Genomic DNA, 21,182 nt, shown 5'->3' with positions numbered 1-21,182 from the left:
CAAATGGACATTGAAACCTCTGCTTACATCCCAGACAACCAGCAAATTTGAGTAATGTCCCAATTATGCTTTCATTTCTGTATTAAAAGAGGGAAACAATATTTCACAGTATGGAAGCTGAAAGGGGGCAATACCAAATTTTCCTGAAAAGCCAACAGAATACTCCTACTGTCTCAACTGCTTCAAATGGATTTATAAAGTATCTGGGAGCTCTTCGACTACAAAAGTTTGAGAAGTAAGTCAGATTTCCAAGTCATGTCTTTGAAGATGCTTGCTTTAATACCAGCCAAAAGCATTATATTAACTCCCTATCTTTGAGCCTAAAATCTAGTTAACAAAAAAATGATAGTAAAAGTGAAATGTGATCAGGCAATGCTGCTCCCTGTATCCAACAAGTTTCTTCTTGTAATAGAATCATAATGCTGCCAAGACTTCCTTCCCTTCTCAAAACACAGTCAGGAAATTACTGTAGCTCTTAGACAAGGAAATTTAAAATGCCAGGTAATGAGTGGATTTTTGCCCAAAGTTTGGTTAATTGCACTGTTCCCAGATCATTTATTTTTAAAGCTTCACTGTCCTATTTTTAATTTACAGTCTTTAAATTACTTCATAATTAGATACTTGATTTCTAGAGCACAGAATTTAAAGTCACCTTGTGGCAAAGAAATTCTAGACCAAGTGTACTTAGGCACACACATCAGAACAAGTCAGGGAAAGTGACAGAGAATTCTAGAGGAAGCACCAAAAAAAGAAAAAGAAACCTGGCAGTGTGTAACCTCAAAAACAAAGCCCACTTCTACTTACAGCCTTTCAAAACATCCTCAACAAGACTGATCTGTTGTGACAGTATGTCAGCGTTCACAAGATCTCTAGAGACAAGTGTCCTTTATCCTACTAAACACTGTAGTCCAATTTGCTTTTTTTTATTACTTTGAAAAGCCATGGAAAACAAAGACCTATAATATTATTTGTAGTTATTCTCTTGACTATTATTAGGCTTCATGAATGTGTATGTGACAGTGTTAAACTTTCCCATTACTTTGGAAGTAATGGAAGCAATACTATCAATCAAACACCTATGGTTTCCAAGCTAGTAATTTTTTAAGGAATTATGCAACCAGCAATTTGGAACTCAGCTTCAGGGACATTTGCACGTAACTGAAGTGCAAACACCTACTCAAGTTCCATGGAGAACTAGAATTTGCTGAGGTCAGACTTCTTGTATTAATTATATTTTGTTCTCACGAGATAGGCCATGTCCTGTCATGACAAGACAATTTGTCAAAATCAGTGAAATATAAGGTGTATTTAAATTTAACATTAATTTCTGTGGCATTAAGCTCAGTGGCATGAAAACAAAATCATCAACTGTTTCCCTTTGTTTACGGTAAAGTTTAAATTGCCTTAAACCAATCAAATTCCGCATATACGTCCAGCAATATAAACAGAAAAAACAATATGGTACTCGAGCTCCATATTAACATATTTATTCATACACACACAGAAGTTTATCCAAACCATTCAAATCGAGGCAAACTTCCTCCTTACATAATTTTAAACTTGGGACTCCTGACTGAGCCATTATTCCTACAAAGCACATGGGTTCAGTCAGAGCTTGTGACATAAAAGCCATACTGAATAGTAAAAAGAAGTTACACAGTATGTGAGCACATGGACCCTTTTGGGAAACAGCAGGCAGCATGGTCAGGCTGCTGTCTCTGAGTAGATGACTGGGATAAATGACACAAATCCCAGGTGAGAAATTTGAAGGCTTCCAGCATGAGATTGGAGCAGCCCAGAGATGGAGAGGGCTGTTACCTGAAGAAGGCAGAAGTGCAATACTGCCTGATAGGATGGAGAACAGAATTTTACTGTACATCTGATAGTTTTGGGTACAATTATTGAGCCATCTCTGCCTAATTACTTTTCCTTGGTAGAAAGTAAGTTTCAGGTTATCTTCACACTAATTTTGCACTCTCCTGGCTGACAGCAGAGGCATGATTGTGTGAAAGAGTTGCAAATAGAAGTAAATTTCTCAACCAAATTTTACAAATAATGGCAATGTGTTCTGCAGGGAGAAAAATTTATGTTATAAGCACCAAAGTAAGTTACCAGTCAGAATCCTAAATTCAAAAGAATACCTGAAAATTTTCTGCATGTAATATCAAAATTATTCTATAGCTGCTACAGGTATGAAATTCATAGAAACACATACATGTAATAGAAAAACCATTACCTACCCCATTTTGGAGGACAGAGGGGAAAATCAAGAGTTTATTGCAAAGATCTGGTCTAATTTGCACCAAATTATGCCTATATTGTTCTACAGTGACTATAGGGGTAAATTTTGTATTAAAAAGGTAGGTAAAAAGAATCCTTTGCTATGTACACACAGCTCTCACTGTATGCGGCTTGTGAAACATTTGAGGAACCTGAGGTTGCTCAGAAATGTCCTGTTGATAAAAGAACTGCATGGAGCCAGGTGGCATCTCAGGATTGACCCCCTGGCCCAGGCCAGCACCAGCACTGTGTACACAGCAAAACAACAGCATTCCCTGCCAGAGGGCTGAGTGATGCTTCTGCTTGAATTCCATACTCTTCAGGCTGGCATTGCTCTCACACAGCTGAATTTTTTGTGCAACAACTGCAATATGACTTCATGTTTTTTGTTTGTTTCTTTTACTCATTTTAGAACAATGATCACCTTATTATCTAAACTGCTTTATATTATACATGCCAACACAGATCCCTACTCTCAATCCTACCACTATTTGCTTTTCCCAATACATCACAGTTATGTCATTTCCAGTTAAATAGTGCATCTCATTTCACTAGAAATGTACCAAACACACATGGTGGCATCAAACTGTGTAATCAGGTCATCTGAACAGACTCACGCTCAATTTAACAAAAACTTGTTCTTCATTCAGCTCTGCCCCCGATGCCTTCTAAATCCCAAAGAACAAGCATCAGACCTTTTTCAGTTCTCATGTATCTTCTAGGCTACCAAAGTGACATGTAGCTAGAGCCTCTCATATGAAACACTTTTAGAGCAGAAATTTTTCTTCATGACAAAGAGTAACACTGAAACTACACTGTAACTGGAAAGCAATATGAAAATCCACTATTCCAGAATTTAAACACATTATATGCTTGAACTAAACAAACCCAATCTATTTCAGGTATAATCGGCATTGATTTCAAGCTTTTAGTTTTTTTACTACAATTTTTTACTAAATTTAGCTTCAATTATTTATAAAACTGGAACCACCACCTTTTAATATATCTATTTTAAGCACAACAAAAACAATGCTATAAACTAGCACATTTTTAAGATTAATTAAATCAGAACCATCTGTGTAATCTCACTAAACCCATCACATACATACAAAAATTTAAAATATTTGGTAAGATAAATTAATAATGCTCACCAAACAAAATAAACTTGCTAGTTTTAAGCTCAGTCATAACCCAGAAAGGAAAAGGTAACTACCCCCATCATCCCCATCAACTACTACATCAGTTGTAATATATAACAGAAGCCTGACTACAGGATGCTGGTTCAAGAATACCAAAAGGAAAAAGCCCCACAGTTGCCACCACCTATGAAGAATCAATAGCAGGGCTGGGGCCTCAATCAAGGTTATTAATTTCTGTAACATAATTTATCGGAGGAACTACTACGATAAAAATAAGAATATGATAACAAGGCCCTTTCGGGTACAGAAAAGATGTGCAAGGTAAATGCTGTCAGTGGAGGTACCAGCAGCTGGAAGGAAGTTCAGATCTGGTTGTTTTACTATGCATAAATTAGCAGTGTCAAAATTAGTTTATTTGTCAATTTTTATCTCAAAAGGTCAAAATAAATAGAAATAAACAGAAGTCTTACGTCATAAAGAATTCAGAGTCTCAGCTCACAACACATAGTAAAGGAAGATAAAGGGAGAGAAAAGGAAGCATTCTCTTATATATATTTTCCACAAACATGTGCAATTAAATTAATTTTAAGCTATAGTACCAAATAAGTTTTGCTTTTTCAGACTGTCATTGACTAGACAATATCTTCCAAATGATCTACTGCTTGGAGAAAGAGTATTCATGTGGACAGCTTTGAAAACAAGAGGAGTATAACCATTTTGTAGATCTGTTTAGATGGGTGTTCCAGGAAAGGAAGGTTGCATGATAAATGTAGTGAAATAAAATGAAAATAGATTGATAAAACCAGTATCACAAATGGAATGCAGTGTGGTAAGCAGATAGTAACAACACAGAAAGGAAGCAGGAGGGGAGGGTGCTACAGGGGGGTACAACCTTGCAGAGCCTGATGCCAGAACTTATGAACTCTACACAGTGAAACAGGGAGCCAGGGCAGGCAGTGAGCAAAACTGGTAAAGATGAGGAACTTTGAGTTTTGAATGAACCGAGAGCAGTGATGTTGTTTAAAACAGTCCTGAAGAACATAAAAGAAACTCTTATTGTGTTACTATCCAACACACTTGAGAAGTTAAAAACTTAAGTTTTGCAAACTACATTATAGTATTAAGCACTTGTTCAAATATACGTGAAAAGTGAATTTTATTGTTTCTATTTAAACTCAAAAGAAATCAAAATAAAAAGTGAAAAAAAAGATCAGTAACATACCAATTCCATTAACTGTTTTAGCTGACCTATCTCTTCTGGAAGGGAACCTAGCTTATTGTTACTTGCAATTAAGACTTTTAGAGGAAGACCACACAGGCAAGCTGGCAAAGAAGAAAGCTGATTTCGACTGCAACAAAACAAAACAAAATATTAAAATCATCAGTGATGTTCTGCTGTATACTCACAAACTCTGAGAGCTGCAAAATTTCTTCATTTTCATGGGTTGTATTTTACGCAGATAAAATTGAAATTTTCAAATGGCAATCATTAAGAAGAGACTTGCACATCAGAAATACCTGATTATTGACTAACAATACTGCAGAATTTACCACTCTGGAAAAAATGCATTGTATCAGTTTAACAACATTGTAACAAATCTATTTGTCACAAAGAACAGATGTTTCCCTTCCTAATGAATACAGGAAAGTCAACTGAGACAGTATTTTCAAGTATTTAAACATGCCTGTGGTTTTATGTGCCATTAAAATGGATGCCTTTTGTTCCAACTGAAAAACAAACATATAAATTACAGACAAAATGGTTATTTTCTCAATTAATTTAAAGTACATTTATAGTTGAAGATTACTTGGTACATCTTGTTCTACAGTTCTATGCTATTAACCCAGGTAAATACAGCAAACTTTTCTGGACTATCAATGGTTCACTTCTTTCCAAGACTCATAAGCTTAAAGATGACAAATGTCATGACCCTTTGTGATGTCCACAAGATTAAAAATAGTAATTTGTGGCTCAATTCCCAGAAGAAACTTTATGCTCATCAGAATAACATAGTAATTACTCTCTCCTAGAATATTTTAAAGTTTTCTTAAAATATAACATTTTCTTTCTTATGATTATTAACCTGTAGTAAAACAATGAACAGTAACTTAAAGTGGCAACCCAGTACAAATCATTTTAATTAGCTCCTGACTACATGTTAAGGCTTCAGAAAGCAAAGATATATGACTGAACTCTGGAAACATGTGGCAAAAACTATCCTGTGTAATTTCAGCAGGACTTGCAATACTGAGGTGAAACGAAACCAAACAAAAATCAAAATTCCACAAGTTGCAAAGCATTTCTTCAACTGCCAATCCAGCAGTGTGCTACAAAGATGCATAAAAAGATGCATATTCATGCTCCACACAACAGTCTCAAAATATTGTACAAAGCAAACTACTGTCATATCTCTGCTGCACATACCAGGATACAGACAGATACCAAGTAGCAAATCCAAAGAAAATAAAAATGAGAAATCCAACTACTAACCAGCAGCAGCTGAAAAAAAGTATCAATGCTTATTGTGCAGCCAGTTTTCTTAATTCCAGCATTCTTACAGAAGACCAAGACACAACTTTTTTAAAAAATAACTTGGAAATATTTTTTCAAGTTCTAAAGAGCTCAAATTGAGGAAGCCTACACTTTAAAACAGTAACCCTATACTGCAGATCAGACACAGATAAAAAATAAGTAAAAACAATTTTTAAGTTCCACAGAACTCAGAAGCAACCCACTAAGAGATAAGGAACAGAGCATAACCAGGGCAAGTGAGTAATAAATCATCATTAGTTTAAAAGGAATTTCTTTAAATAAAACATGAGCAGTATCCACCAAAGCCCAAAGACTATATATAGATCTCTTGGCATCACTTTCTAAGGCTGTTTAACATATGGGCTCTGCTGGTAACAGGCACAAAAATATGTGTTTTAAATGTATTATATATTTCTTGCCAAGAAGCAACGTGGTTAGAAAGTCAAGGATGTATTTCCTTCTTCAGACTGTTCACTACATTCAGCTAACATGGGGAAGGGCACATTCAAGTGAAGAGGGGATTTTAAACTGAGAGAAATTACCTTATTTAATCAAATGAAAAGATTCCTTTTAATTTTGTCCAATTTACTGTCATATGTGATATAAAATCTATTAGCTTTGTGATGACTCAGACAAATTCTATTACTACACAGAGTTCTAATTCACTGTTTCATGACATTGAGTTCTAACCAAGTCAATTCTAATTCCTAAATTTACCAAGACATTTTATGTATATTTAATAATTTAATCCAGTTTTTAAGTTCTTTATGTATATCTAACAAACACTAATTCAAAATCTCAAGTGCTATTTCTTGTATATGTGCAGATACTCAGGATATACTATTCTACTTAAATTTTTAGAGCCAAAATAGTGTTCCACAGTGGCCAAAACTACAGTACAGTAATACAGACTTGAGAAAGATCCTCAGTGTTGATAAAACTGATGATCAAACCTTCATTCCCTGAATTTAAAAGGCCAAGAGCCATTTCACCTGCTACTCAGACCTCATTCTGGTGAAGACCAGACTGTTATATCTTCACCCCAACTGAAAAGGGCTCACCTGCCCCCCATCAAGAGCACATGTGCATTCACCTGCACTTGAACTAACAGCAATTCTCTGTACTCATCAGTATTCACACACATTTTTCCTGGAAAGGAGGAAAAGGCATCCAACTCTTTGCCACTTTCTCCTAAAAAAGGCAGCAGCTGTATTTCTTTCATAATATTACTATGCTAGTGATAGATACAGAATCATGCTCTTCCATTCCATTCCCTATGGAGAAAAATATAAATCCTCTGTCTCTGTCCCTCCATCTTTTTAACTGCAAAGTGTATGTCAAATTTTAAAAAATTTGTCATCAGAAGTGAATTAATAGAATACAACTGTTTCGATGTGATTAGCATTCTGGATTTGTTAGAAGGTTAAGGGACAGAACTGGACTAATATTGCTTGGCTTTCTTTTAATAATTATTTTTACATATTGGCATTTACAATGCCTTCATACAGAGCTGTCTCTGCAGCCAATGAGCTTTTGTATTACCCCTTTCAGTAACATGAAAAAATGCAGTCAGTTGTGCCAGAAGCTTATGAAGTGCAGACAAAAAAAGCTTTACATATTTGCAAATAAACAAAAAAAAAGTGGCAAAGTTAAACTTACCTCAAATTTAAGTAAGTTAGCATTTGCAAGTTTACTATGGCATCTGGTATAACTTTGATACAATTGTGGTATAGATTTAGTGTTTCCAGTGACACAAAATGGCACAACTCCGTAGGAACTTCAGTTAACCTATTTTTGGATAAATCTGAAAAGAGGAAAAAGAGAGAAGGTATATTTTTTGAACCATCAGAAAGATGTACTTTGAAAAGCTGTGCTTTATTAAAGTAAGTGAATAAATATAATTTACAGGGAGACAGCAAATTAGACCAGTATTTTTATTAAGCAAAGTAAAACTAGTACAATCTTTTACAATATTGAAACGGAACAGGCTGCATATAAAAGAGCAAACATTCAATTAGGATTTATTTGGTCTAATAAAAAGTAATTATTTGCAGGACTCAATATGCTGAGGAAATAGCTGCAAACAGATTCCAAAGCTCATATAATATACCCAAAGATCTAGCCAATACACAGTTAGACATCTGCAAATAATGATAGCACTGAGAGAAAACAAGTAACCATGATTACATCTTTAATTTCTTTAAATAAATAAATAAATTAGGTAATTCTTCAAACTGACTTTTTTCTCCTGTGTCGAAACCATTTATAAATGAATGCTACCTAAAGAAACAGCAGAGGTTTTCAAGAATGGATTTTATATAAATACACACAAGACGACAGTGATGGATTCCAATCCCCCAAAGCCACTGCTTGTACCCACAGAACAAAAGCTTTTTACTTTTGATCAGTTATTCATTCATTTCCCATTCTAAGCACACAGACACAAAGGAAAATAAGGAGGAAAAAACGTTACTGAGTTTTGTTACTTAACTACCACTGTATGAAGAATGAGGTATCATAATACCGATGTAAGCTCAAGTCATAAAATAATAGTGCATGCCAGTATTCAAGTGAATCAACTGGGCTCAAATCATTGTTTAAATAGTGTTGCAGAAGAAATATCTTATCTTCAGAAACTACACAAATGCCACCTACCCGTGTCATCAGCCAGATAACCTGACCTGAAGAATGGTCACCTGTTAAGTGGAACAGGAATGTACTTAGGCAAAAAGTGAAATGTCTGATGGTAAAGAAAAAAATAGAACTTAATTATCTCCTCACTTCACTGCTGCTATTTTAGGCCTAGTGCCTGATCCTTCAAAGCCTCTTTCAAAGCTTCCTTAAATTAAATAAAGGAAAAAGCAGCCGAAGTATGGATTATTTCCACAGCCCTGATGATCTGTTTCCTGTCTTTAGGGCTATAAATCATATTTTTGCTTTTTGTGAACAAGCAGGTAGAAGTCTGAAGAATTTTTTAACATCCTTCGAAGTTTGCTGTGCAGAAGCACAGCTTGAATTCAAACCTATCACCAGTCAGAAGGACTTATTAGTTTTGTTCTTGTCTCCTGCAATGCAAGCTGAAATTCAGCACACTCTGTTCTTTGTTAGCTTCCACTTAGCTTCACCTCATTGCTTCCAACAAGAAGTTGGCTTCATTATTCCATCCCCTACCAAGACAGTTGTGATGGCCTCCAGGTGCAGTAACTGAGAGCAGCTCTGCTGACCCTAATGGTAGCGTGATTGAGTTGAGCACCTCAACCAAAATTATTCACTTCTAAGTTACTATACAACAGCAACTCTAACTGCTCTGCTTTCTCTTACCAGGCTTTGATGGTGGTTAGATGCAGCATTACCTCATATTCTCCTTCCCTTTATTTCTGACATCAAACAAAAGCATTCCCTGTTGAGTGAATCTTACTACTGTTTCAAAGCAGGAGAAAGCTCTTCAGTGTTCCTCTGGTTTAGTGCTTTAATTCTCTACTGTTTTCTATTTATCCTGAGAGCATTTGTTCACCAGCATGGCATTCCAAAAGAATTCTGCTGCCTTTCTAGCTATGTTTATTATCAGATATTAACAGAAGACTGACATGCTGTAACTTTTTGAATCATGCAGGGGCTATTCATATTTTACAATTTGATTGCAAAGAAAACCTTGCATTCTTTAAATCATGTTTTTCTGTGGTGACATTGCTACAAACATCCTGCTTGCTTTCTCCTTTAAAGTGGAAGGAGCAGCAAGATCCAGATGAGTGAAGTGAACTCTCCTAATGCAGTTCTGGAGCTCGTGGCAGGAGCTCTGGCATGCCCCAGGTCAGAGAGAGTCCGGCTGCGTTACTTCTGTGCGTCGCAGAAGCAACTTCGGCATCAAGAAGGGAGCTGCTGGCTGAGCTCGCTGGCTTCTTTGCAGAGGAAACACGGCAGGAGCCGATGGGATCGGCTCACATTAGCTCGGAGGTAAAGGAAGAGAGAGGCTGTTCTGGTCTGGCTCCTAACAGGTTTATTGTCAGAAGTTTCGCAACCAGAACATGGCAATGATCTTAAGCTGGGATCCCGCCGAGAGGCTTTCCCTCATTTTTATAGGGAGTTTGAAAACCGCGGGGAAAGGGGGAAACAACCAATGAGTTACAAGCCGGGGGAGGATTCCATGTAACAAGAACCACTAGGGGAAACCGAGAGGCGGGAGTTCTAACAGAGAACCAGCGAACAACCGAGTAACCGAGAATTTTCCCGAACCGGGGGAGGTGGCTTGGACCCGGGCACCGCCCAGGGGGTGCGGCTTAGGCTTCTGAGCCGCCCCTCGACCCACCCTCCGAGTCTGTGTCTTGGGGAAACTCGATCCAGGGATGGGGCTGGGATTGATTGGCATCTCGCTGCCCCAGCCCTGCAGTGGGCTGGGTCACAGCAACACTCTCCATCTGGCACTAGATGGAGAGTAATAACGCGTCCTTCACCTGATCCCTCTCCAGTGATACACAGATCAAAACCTGTGAACACTAAAATGTTACTTCTTCTCAAACTGCAGCCTGCCACCTTAACTCCCTCTTCATGCCTGTTCACATTTATCTTCATATCAAAAAAAGAAACTGTTGCCACAATATTTGACTCACTCTTGAAAAATTCTAGTATCTCAAAAAATCAAAATAGCAACTAGACTGACCCTGTTCCTAATACAGACATTACTACCACAATTAAATGCCTTTAATTTTTTTTTTAATTTTTTATTACTATCTTTTGTTCTCAAAATTTTCTTTCCGAAGGAAGAAAAACAAAAACCACACAGATCATAACAGACAAATCCCTTCCTGTCATCCACAGGACACACTACACACACAACAAAGGAAGTCAATTATTTGTTGCTGTCTAGTTATCACAGTTTGATAATTTCAACACCTGCATCTATTGTTGCTTCCTGAATAATTATTATGATGACAATAATAATAATAATAATAATTCTTAAAAACCTAATCTATTCACAGTATAAGGCAGAGGAACAAAAACTACACATTTTATTTACCACTGTTGTAACATAACTTAATAGAAAAAGCAGAAGTTTGTCACTACAGTTTACTGATAAAAGGTATCATTAATAGCAAATCTGAATGTCTTTGTGGAACACGGTACTGGAATGGAATCTGACATACAGAATACCCACCACATTTTTAACAAGTGGTATAATTTCTGCCAAAAAATAGACCTGCCTGATCATATGGAAGTAAAAGAAGAAAACAGATTGCTTTTATTCAATCCTAGAATGAATGTGAAGCTCTGAACATGATACAGCTGTGAAGAAAGCTTAGCAGCTTTCTGAAAATTCCATACAGGAAAGCACATCTTCACAACCTAAAAGGAAAACAGCCTGCATAACAGTTTTATACTGCACCTTATAAGCCCATACAAACATGTAGAGAAACTTCTGAAGTTTACATAATTATTTTGATACTACTTTATACGAAGGTACTTTTGCCTCAAATTTCTGCATCTTACAGTAAGTCTGTAAAAAACTCAGAGTTAACCTGAAATACAAGTTCTAGAACAAAATACAAGAATTAAGACTTTAGGAAAACTTTTGAACATACTGAGAAAAATAGTATGCATATATCTTGGTTTTGTCACCATTCATGAATTTTTTTTCATAAAAATCCATAAATTTTTTCATTTCTGAAAAATATTTTGCAAAGGTATTCTTGGGTTATTTACATAACAGGAGAAATGCAGAAACTACACTTTTAAACAACCTGTGAAAATACTTTCAAAGTACAGAAACAACTAGTTGGCAAACCTTTAGTTTCTTACTGCAATTCTTTAACTCTACACTTCCCAAATTGCTATGCTACACATCCCCCTTACGTCACTAATTTGAAGAACAACACTTCATGGTAGTTACTAATAATGAAGATAATGTACAGACTGGGTTTTGCTACAGAAATGACAATGAACAGAGGGGTGGAATTTGCTGGTGTTTAAAAGAATTTTGAACAATTTGCTTAGGCTATGTAACACAGGGGAAATCTAACAAATTAATGAATCTATGATAGCAGAAAGACATTTCATAGTTGCCAAGACAGTACAGGTAGGTTTCACCTGAGGTCACTATTTCCTGTAAGTTCTATTATGAAATAGGTGACACAAATATGAAACAATGGGACAGGGGGAGTCCATGCAATGGTGTGAGCTTCCTGTTTTAAATGAAATGCACCATTCATTCATTATTTGTGACACCAAGATATTTTCAAACTACATCTGGCTTTACTTTGTCTTTCCCTGCCAAGAACAAGTTTGTTAAAACTCCAAAATAAAGTAACAGAACACAAAAAAATAAGCAAGCCAGTTTAGAAAAATATTAGATGGAATCTTGATCTTTAAAAGAGTCAGCAGAATTCTGGCATAATGACATGGCTTTTGTATGAGAAATATTACTGTGCTGGAAGCCAGACAGAAACTACACAAAATAAGCACTTCCTTAGCTGGGAGCGAACAATAAAAAGCAAAAAAGTTCACACCGGTAAGTAAGCATTTAACAGAAGACTCCAAGCCTTGTTTGGTGACTGGCACACTGCATGGCCAGGAAGCACACTGCCATTACACCAGTAATTACTGGCCCCCATCCCTGGGGCAAAACCTTTTCATTCCTGTAGCTCTGACAACCTCCACCACAATGAAGTGCCACCACTGAGTAGGACCTTCCTGACTTCACATTTTACAGCCACATAACCAAGTGCCACTCTACCTGTATATATTATATACACATGGTACAAAACACTGCACTGCAGAAACCAAAATGGTTTTCTCAAAATAAACAAAATAATATTAGAAGTCAGATAGTTACATTTCTTTCACTAAAGCTACTGAAGTGCTCCAATTTTACTACTTTCCAGTGATTAATATATTATTAAATATCAGTTATTATCACATTATTAAATTAAAATTGCACACTATTCATGAGAGAGCTAAACAACTTAAGACTTTAAATTGTAACAGTAATTCCTTAAATAAATATGCACATGCACTACTACATCATAAATCTTGGCCAAGAACTTCAAAGAAAGCAGTTTATTAAAAAGCAGTGATTTATACATTTCAGATGTTAGACAAATTCACTAAGTTTATGTTTCTAGCACACAAACCAACAATAGATAAAAGTTGAAACTGTGCTATAAGCATCTATCCACCATTGAACAGGAACATATCTGTATCTATGTATATATAAATATATATATATATGTATGAAATATCTGTATTTGCTATGAAGTTCTGAAATCAAGAAATTGCAAGGGAAAAAAGTTGCCCAAACAACCTTAATTCCAGCCCACCAAGTCCCTTTTTTGTAGGATTCAGCATTTCCTGAATAAAAGACAGTAATAATTTTGAAGAAGCAATTTGCATTTGTACTCAGATACCATTCAAGGCATTCAAATGAGATGTCTGAACTGCATTTGACAAGGAATTCAAACAATTCACTGTAAAAGCCTAAAAAAAATAGTAAGCTCAACCCTAATTTCATAATGCAAATAACAACGTTAGAAAATACATAAAGAAGTCTACAAAGGCATAACTACATGGAGCTTTTCCTCTTATACTGTAAGCTACCCATAGTTTTATCAGTCTTTGAAGAAGCCTGTATTTCCTCATTAGCAAGGTATATCTTCATTGGCACCGTATTTTGGGCATCTTTTTGAATATCTACTTAAAGTGCACTTCAGATCTTTGGCAACACTGTACCCCACTTTGGCAAAGAAGGCAAGTAATTTACTCTCAATATAAGACAACCAATCTATGTCAATGACCTCTAATGAAGCAATTACTTTGTTCCAGCCTTCCCCCTAAATGGTAGGAAAATACACCATTCTAGAGACAAATGCTATCCATTAGTCATGAAAACACTGACGTAACTATGAAAAGTGCTACATACTTTTAAGACATGCCCTACGAGTTGCCATTATCTCCATACTCATGGCAGGATACCTACTCGTCCTCTTTCAGCCAGAATTTATGAATAATGTCTTAGGTGTACAGCCAGCTTTTACTGCAGTCAGCAACTTCCAGGACAGTGATGCTACACGAGTGAAAAAGAGACAGCAAAGATCGCCACTGCCTCTGGCATCAAATGCATTCTGCTTTACTCGTGACCATTATGCCAAAAAAATGCACAGCATTTCTTCACTAACAGACATTTCTATCTCAGTTACTTAGCAAGCAGAATTAAAAATAACAGAAGACAATGAATGTTCAGTAAAAATAATTCTGCTTCCTATAAGGAAAAAAATATTATATAGTAATGCATAGGCCCAAAGTTTTTCCTTCTGAAAGTACAACTTGTACCAGATTGAAAAAATGTAGCTCTAATGTTGATTCCTAGCAAAGCCATCATTACTGATCCCATAGTATGTAACAATAGCATCTGGATCAACACTGCTGAGTCCGGATGTACAGCTGCTGACTCAAAACATGTAGAAAGTGCATCTGTCTCAGGCAGAAAGACATAAAAACATACAGACCTTGCAAGACAGTATTTTGAAAAGATTATGAAGCAACCCTGCCATCTCATACCCTTGGTAAGCACTACTTCTGAGCACTCTCAGCATGTTTTCCATTTCCGTCTGTCTCCCACTGATTAATTTAAGAACTAACATTAAAAATCTCCACCTCAAAGTCGCAGTTAAATTAAGAGCACACTAGAGATGTAGGACATTTCAAAGTAATCATATGTATACTTTTTGTATACACTTTTCTTTTAATCACTAGATTTAACACATCAAAAGTTTCTCCTTTACCACTGTGTATAATATGTGGGAAATTTAAAGGGCTAATACAGAGAGGAACTAAATGTGGGACTTACAGGAAAGGGGGAAAAAAACCAGGACTGAATAAAAACAGGCTGAGAGCAGCAACTCGTAGAGCCTGGCAGAGGTGTCACCACTAGAGGGGGCCCCGATCTCACAGACTTGGCCAACACCCTGCAAGGGTGTTTCTCCTTTTGCTTCCTTTAGAGCCCATCCCCAGCGGATGAAGGGGACAGAAACGGGAAGGTTCGCTTTAAAACCACCCCTGGGCACTCCAATGAACCTGTCGCCCACCAGTTTTCAAAATATCATAAATGTAGCTGCTCAGTTGCAATCGTTACTGCAGGAAGCAAATACATACACTGATGTCCAACAGTGTTAAGCCCTCAAAAAGAAAGTCCATTCTAAAATAGTCACATTGAGGTACTTTTCCCCAGCCTTCATTCAGAAGATGCAAGAATATGAGGCATCCTTGAATCCTCTGTAGTACAGCAATAGCAATGTTTGCCAAAATGATGACACATTTGACAAAGACCCTGCTTGCATTTCACCCCAGCAATCCTTATTTACTCTATTCTATCCATCACAATGGAATACATGGCTTACTTTTCCACAGTGACCTGCAATAAAGCATGGCCAAATGTAAGAAACATGCATCCTACATTTTTTCTTACGTAGTGCACTAACTAGCCTGAAGCAATCCAGCATTGTGCAAACATCACTTCAGGGTTTTTTGCTTCCTCTGTGTGAAATAACAGAGGAAGGAGGGAGCAAAAGCCTGGCATATTCTTATTATTAGCTCCATGGCACACTCCAGTTCCAAGGAGACAAAAGGAAATTTCTCTGCAAGAAACGTGATCAAAAGAGTATCACAAGTCTGGAGGAACAAAAAAGAGATGGTTACTATAGCAGTCTGCTTCATTATCGCACCTGCTTTTAGGTGCCAACATGTAACATTTTAATTTCTCCTTTATCTTCTCTTTCTTCTTCTTTAGGACAACAGTGGTTTGGGGTTAAGATTGACAGAAAAAACTGTTGGAAATGAATCTGTTGTGAAAGTGCGCAAGATTCCCTAAAACCATACTATAAGACAACAGGATTATTCCTGCGGACCTCCATGTAGGTACAAGTAGATGTGGACTAGCGTGGGTTGACCCTGGGTGTCCACCAGGTGCCCACCCAGTGGCTCTATCACTCCCATCATCAGCAGGACAGAGGGAGAAAACACAATGAAAAGCTCATAGATCAAGATAAGGACAGGAGAGATCACTCACCAGTCACTGTCATGGGCAAAAAACAGACTCAGCTTGAGAAATTTAATTTATTGCCAACTAGTAAGAGAGTAGGGTAATGAGAAACATTACCCAATGACTAAAATCGCCTTCCCCTTATACCCTTTTTCCAGGCTCAACTTCTCTAATGATTCTCCTATTTCTCTCCCAGCCCCCATGTCCCTCAGTGGTGCAGAGGAACGGGGAATGGGAGTTGTGGTCAGTCCATAAATACTTCTTTTCTGCCACTCCTTCCTCCTCTTCCCCCTACTCCCAGACAGGTTCATCCCATGGGCTGCAGTCCTTCATTAACTTCTCCAACACAGATCCTTCCCACAGGCTGTAGTACTTCAAGAACTGCTCCTGTGTGGGTCCTCTTGCCATGCGAACTCCATACAGGCACCCAAACACTTGTATCATGAGACGGAAAAAAAGTATCTAGCAGCAAACATGTTCCATCAACACAATGACCTTTAATAACATGTGGTATGAAACCCAGTTCATGGCCCATGAAGAATTCCTCCTTCTCCCACGCCTTCTGCACAAGAGGGAGGATCCAAGTCATTAATTTTCATTCCTCAATAAACAACCAGCCCTAAGAAGGATCAATGGATTGTATCACGCCAGTATTGTATCCATCAGCCTGAGCAGGACAAATATTTCTGGAGTTTTCTCAGACACGGCAGCAGTAAGAAGAAATCTTCATTCAACTCTGAAAACTTTAAAAACTGCCATCTATCTCCCATTTTTAGCCTTTATAGTAGGTTGACTCAGAGCACTGAAGAAAATAACTGAAGTGTTTACATCATGCACTATCCAGCTGAATACCTTTACTGTATGGAACTACATTTCAGTCATCTGCCTGAACTGTTCCTATTGGCACATGAAAAAAAAATTCACAGTGAACACCCACAAATGAGAGGAGGGCTTTCTCTGCCTTCTCTGTGGAAACAAAAAGTATCTTGATACTGAAAAGTCCTCAACATTAGCTTCAGACACCACGGTACACTTTAATTATTAGCACAGAATGATGCAAGATCAGGTAAAACTGAAGGCTGTAAGAGGACTTCCAGGTATATTAGAGATGTCTAGCAGAACTAAGACTTAGATTATGAAGTTTTTTTTCTGAAAGAAGAACAGTGACCACTACTTTCATCAAATTCAAAAGAAAAGTTGAAAAATATATAAATTTCATACACATGTATATAAATGTGCAGGTACACAACCTTATTCCATTCAAGCAACTTCTACCTATTGGAGAACTGGAAAAGATGTGAAATAAAACCAGAAATTGCATTCTATTGCAAAGAAGGCAGTGGATCCCTGCACAGACACACTCTTCCAGTATCTTCTAGTACAAATCTCTCGTTTCAGCCACAGAGATCTTCTTTCTTAAAGCTGTCTACTTTGGAAGTCAACACCTTCCACCTCCATGGGGGAATTCCACATGATGTTCTTAAAAACAGCAGGATGTAATCTAATGCTCTCGAACCTCTTCCAGCCCCCAGACAGCACTACTAAGAAGAAACAAGCTGAATGCAATGTCCAGGTTTGGTTTTTACTCCATTCTCTCTTTTAATAGCTATTATTTATTTTTTCCCCTCAAGCTGTGAAGAGAGGACACTGTTTATGCTCTGCATTATCTGCCTCAATGACCTGCTCAAAGAGAAGTTACCTCACACTTACCATCTGGTATAAGTAGCACATAAACCAATTTCTGTGAAGCAGCTCACTTGCCTGCACTTTGAGGATGATTATTTTTCACACCTGACAGACTTAAATGCTACATTTGCTCTTTTAAAATTCATTTTACACATGAACAGTCTCACTGTTCTGTAAGAAAATCTGCTACAAACATGGAAACGAACAAAAGTTATTTGATCTTGGGGTATATCAAAGGCATGAGGGCAAAGACATGAGAAAGCTACCTGATGCTAATTTACAGTGGCATGGAAAGCAGAGTATTACTCATCTAATCACTTCCCTTTCTGTCTGCCCATCTCCCACAGATGTCAGGGTTAATCTCCCTTATCTATATTACTCATGTCCTTCTCCCACAATGGCTCTTGAAGTCAGCACAACATAATTGTAACAGTTTATCAACACAAATCTGTTTTGTACCATGAAAGCTGACTTACACTATTGATCACAACCTTAAACAATGAAGTAATTATATGGCTGTTACACAGTAGGTATAACATCTGAAAGAATGGCTAAGTCTTTCAGACTTCTAAACAGAACAGAAATCCATGAAAACATTATCAAAAAGTAAGGTACCAAGAAAGAAAAATCCTGGAATAAACAAATTGAGGTGTAACAAATAACCAAAAATCAGATGGCTATTCCTCGATTACAAAAAAAAAAAAAGGAAAAAGTAATAAAAATACTTCCTTGAACTGAAAGCAAAATGAGCACACTACATATTTTATCCATCCTTAAAAAAACTCCAAAACAAACTAAAAACCATGTAGCTGGAACCACTAGAACTACAGACCTGTAATTTTTGTACTAAGATCTCCAGCCTATGTAAGGGTTCCCATGGCTCTTTCTTAAGTTTAAGACAATGTTTCTCAACCTTATAATTTTTTTTTCCTTCATAATCAAAGAACCTTGCCTTCTTTGGGGAAAACAAAACCAAAACAGATATCCAGTATGCTGCTGATTGGTCAGGGAGGGGTTGGATGGATAACATATGCAACTTCTTTTTTTAACTTGTTCTAACAAGTCATAGTTTACAACAGGATTTTAATCTAACATCTTTACAAGATGAGACACATCAGATACACAGACTCCAAAAAGACTTGGGAGGGGGAAGTAAAATTCACACACACAACCTTTACTTATAAACAACCCAGTGCCTGTGACTGGGCAGGCAAAAAGCACCTATGTTTGCCCTAATTCTTGCTGGGGGATACAAGTGGGAATAAGGCAGCAGGCACCAATGGCACTTGTGGGGCAGCCTGAAACCACAATGAAGTATCAGTGCTGCTGCTATGTAACAACTGCATGGCAATACATGCTTAAAAGGGACAAAAGAAAGTCTCCTTCTGGTCTAATTTCTTCCATTTTTTGTTTTTTGGGGGGGGGACACTTCACAGTCAGTCTTCTGAAGTGCACAAAATAGTTCAACGCTCATCAGTATAGCCTACTAAGCCGGTCTAAAATTTCTGCTTCTGGTGTTCATTTCTACTTCCTTATTCATTTTCCTTTCAAACTATCTTCCAGGAGGTCAAAGTTCCATCTTACAGGCGAGGTATTACCATGGTATTTTTCTATAAGAATGATTTTGGGCTGAGTACTCTTTCTGAAGGAATTCAGTTGTGCTTTTGCTTTTACGCATATCTGAACTTGCACCTTCCTCTTCATTTGATGGCTCATGCACTCTCAGTGTGGTAACAATGGGTTATCACAGACACAGAACAGGTTGCATAAAAAGCAGGAAAAGGACAGGAAAGTGTTAATTCACTATCAATATCCCCATCAATAATTAAAACAAAATGTAATGAACTACAGACTCTGAGGTCTGATCCTGAAAAGGCTACAAGAGCTCGTTTATTTATTCCTAAATGAGAACCCTGCAGGTAGATAATGAGGAGTCCTGTAAAGAGCTGATGGACAGCATTATTACCTTTCAGTTATCGTAGCCTGATGTGTAGAAGCAAAGTCTAAGCAAGATTTAACAGATCTTAGATTTAAGAAGTCCAGTAACTGCAGTGCTGTAACACTGTTATATTTAAAAATAAAAAAAACCCCAGACCCCAACCTTTTACTCAATCTGCTTTCTTCCTGGTGATAAAATATAATGCTTTAATGAAACAGTGGGGGTTTGTCAGAAGACAAAATTCTTCGTTGTACAAGCTGTGAACCCGCTCAAATCAGTGACAAAAAATGTTTTGATACACATGCTGCTGCAAATCCAGGTCAGTTTTTGTGAAAAATGGAATCAAGATAAAAGCTTCAGGACTAGAACTTGAAAGATTTGGGGAAAACACCTTAAACTGCGGCAGCAGGAAGTGCAAAATATTTTTTGGGGGGGGGGGGGTTTAAGAACTTTTTGGCTTGATTTGTTTATCCAGCATTTACATTTTAAAATCTTTAGTATGAGATGAACTGTTAAGTCTTCCACCAGAGAAGGTGCTGAACCTGGTTGTTCAGAATGCTGAACCTGCTAACCTTATACTACCACTACTGTTACTCAGTGGCTAAACTTCTACTGATATCATGAATTCTGAATGTGCCATTTTGACTTACTTCAATTTTTAAGTCATTAAGGCACTGCAAAACTCACTGATTTAATAACATACTTTTAACAGACTAAACATTCTGACTCAATAGCTGGTATTTTAAATGGACTCCGAACAAGTTCATTAATACACAGGTAAAGTGATCCACTGGTGATTTAGACAACTGTATGACTTTTCAGACAGTAATAAAAGTCATCCTGTCAAGTCTTTGAATCTTCCCAAATCCATTCTTATGACACAGTATCTCAGTGTTAAGTACTTCAGTCACCCCTAGAAAGAAGAGGTTGCACCTAATGAGAAAACTCTGGTTTTAATCGAAAAATTGCCTGACATTCTCCGATCACAATTTCTTTTCTGCATTCGAAAAACAAGTCTCACATTTTTATCTACCTCCCTCCCAATTCAGCCTCTTTTTACTCAGAGAAAAGAAAAAAAAAAAGAACAAAAAAGAAAAGAAAAACAAAAAGCCAAGAGTTCACAAGAGGCTCTAAAATTTTCATTTGGACTTACTCCAAAATTGGGTAATCTTTGTGACTGACACATACTCTCCTCAACTCACATCCCCTCTCCCTCTGCCTCATCAAAACAGTTAGACAGGAAGATTCTTCTTTTGGGAAGAACTTCTAAAGAGATTCACCAGCAAATATACAATTATAAATGCATTTTACTTCAGAAACAAAAAAAAGAGCTCTGATTATGCAGAAATTATGAATCATTTCAACCAGCAGTTTTTCTCTGCAGGGATGACAATAACACATACCCCCATGTGTTTCCTATGCTTACTTAATGAAAGTCTCATCTCTGAAGTTTGTTTATTCCAGATTAGCAGATAGCAGAAAATCAACTCTAACACAACAAGCTTCTAATGTGGCTTGTTCTGAGTCCTCTGCCAGCACACCTGCAGATATACTGAAGGTGTTACTGGAGACTATTAT

General features: G+C 37.2%; 1 protein-coding gene across 6 annotated transcripts in view; it reads right to left on the bottom strand.

The window, feature by feature from the left end:
- The window catches only part of LRCH1 (leucine rich repeats and calponin homology domain containing 1), a 118,855-nt gene that overhangs the window by 55,694 nt on the left and 41,979 nt on the right, over window positions 1–21,182 (bottom strand). For all 6 annotated transcript variants that reach the window (XR_006013800.1, XR_006013801.1, XR_006013802.1 and 3 more), the window contains exons 2-3: window positions 7,612–7,756; window positions 4,642–4,768 (exon numbers count right to left, since the gene is read on the bottom strand). Coding sequence is in view for 2 of the 6 variants with exons in the window: in XM_042014251.1 (XP_041870185.1) it covers window positions 4,642–4,768; window positions 7,612–7,756 (272 nt within the window). In the remaining 4 variants the exon portion in view is untranslated. The remainder of the gene's footprint in view (window positions 1–4,641; window positions 4,769–7,611; window positions 7,757–21,182) is intronic.

This window comes from Corvus kubaryi, unplaced genomic scaffold, assembly GCF_017639235.1.
Source record: "Corvus kubaryi isolate FWS band 111438036 unplaced genomic scaffold, C.kubaryi_AGA036_p1.0 split1-65, whole genome shotgun sequence".
Lineage (NCBI taxonomy): Eukaryota > Metazoa > Chordata > Aves > Passeriformes > Corvidae > Corvus > Corvus kubaryi.
This window is presented reverse-complemented; position numbering and strand designations above follow the sequence as displayed.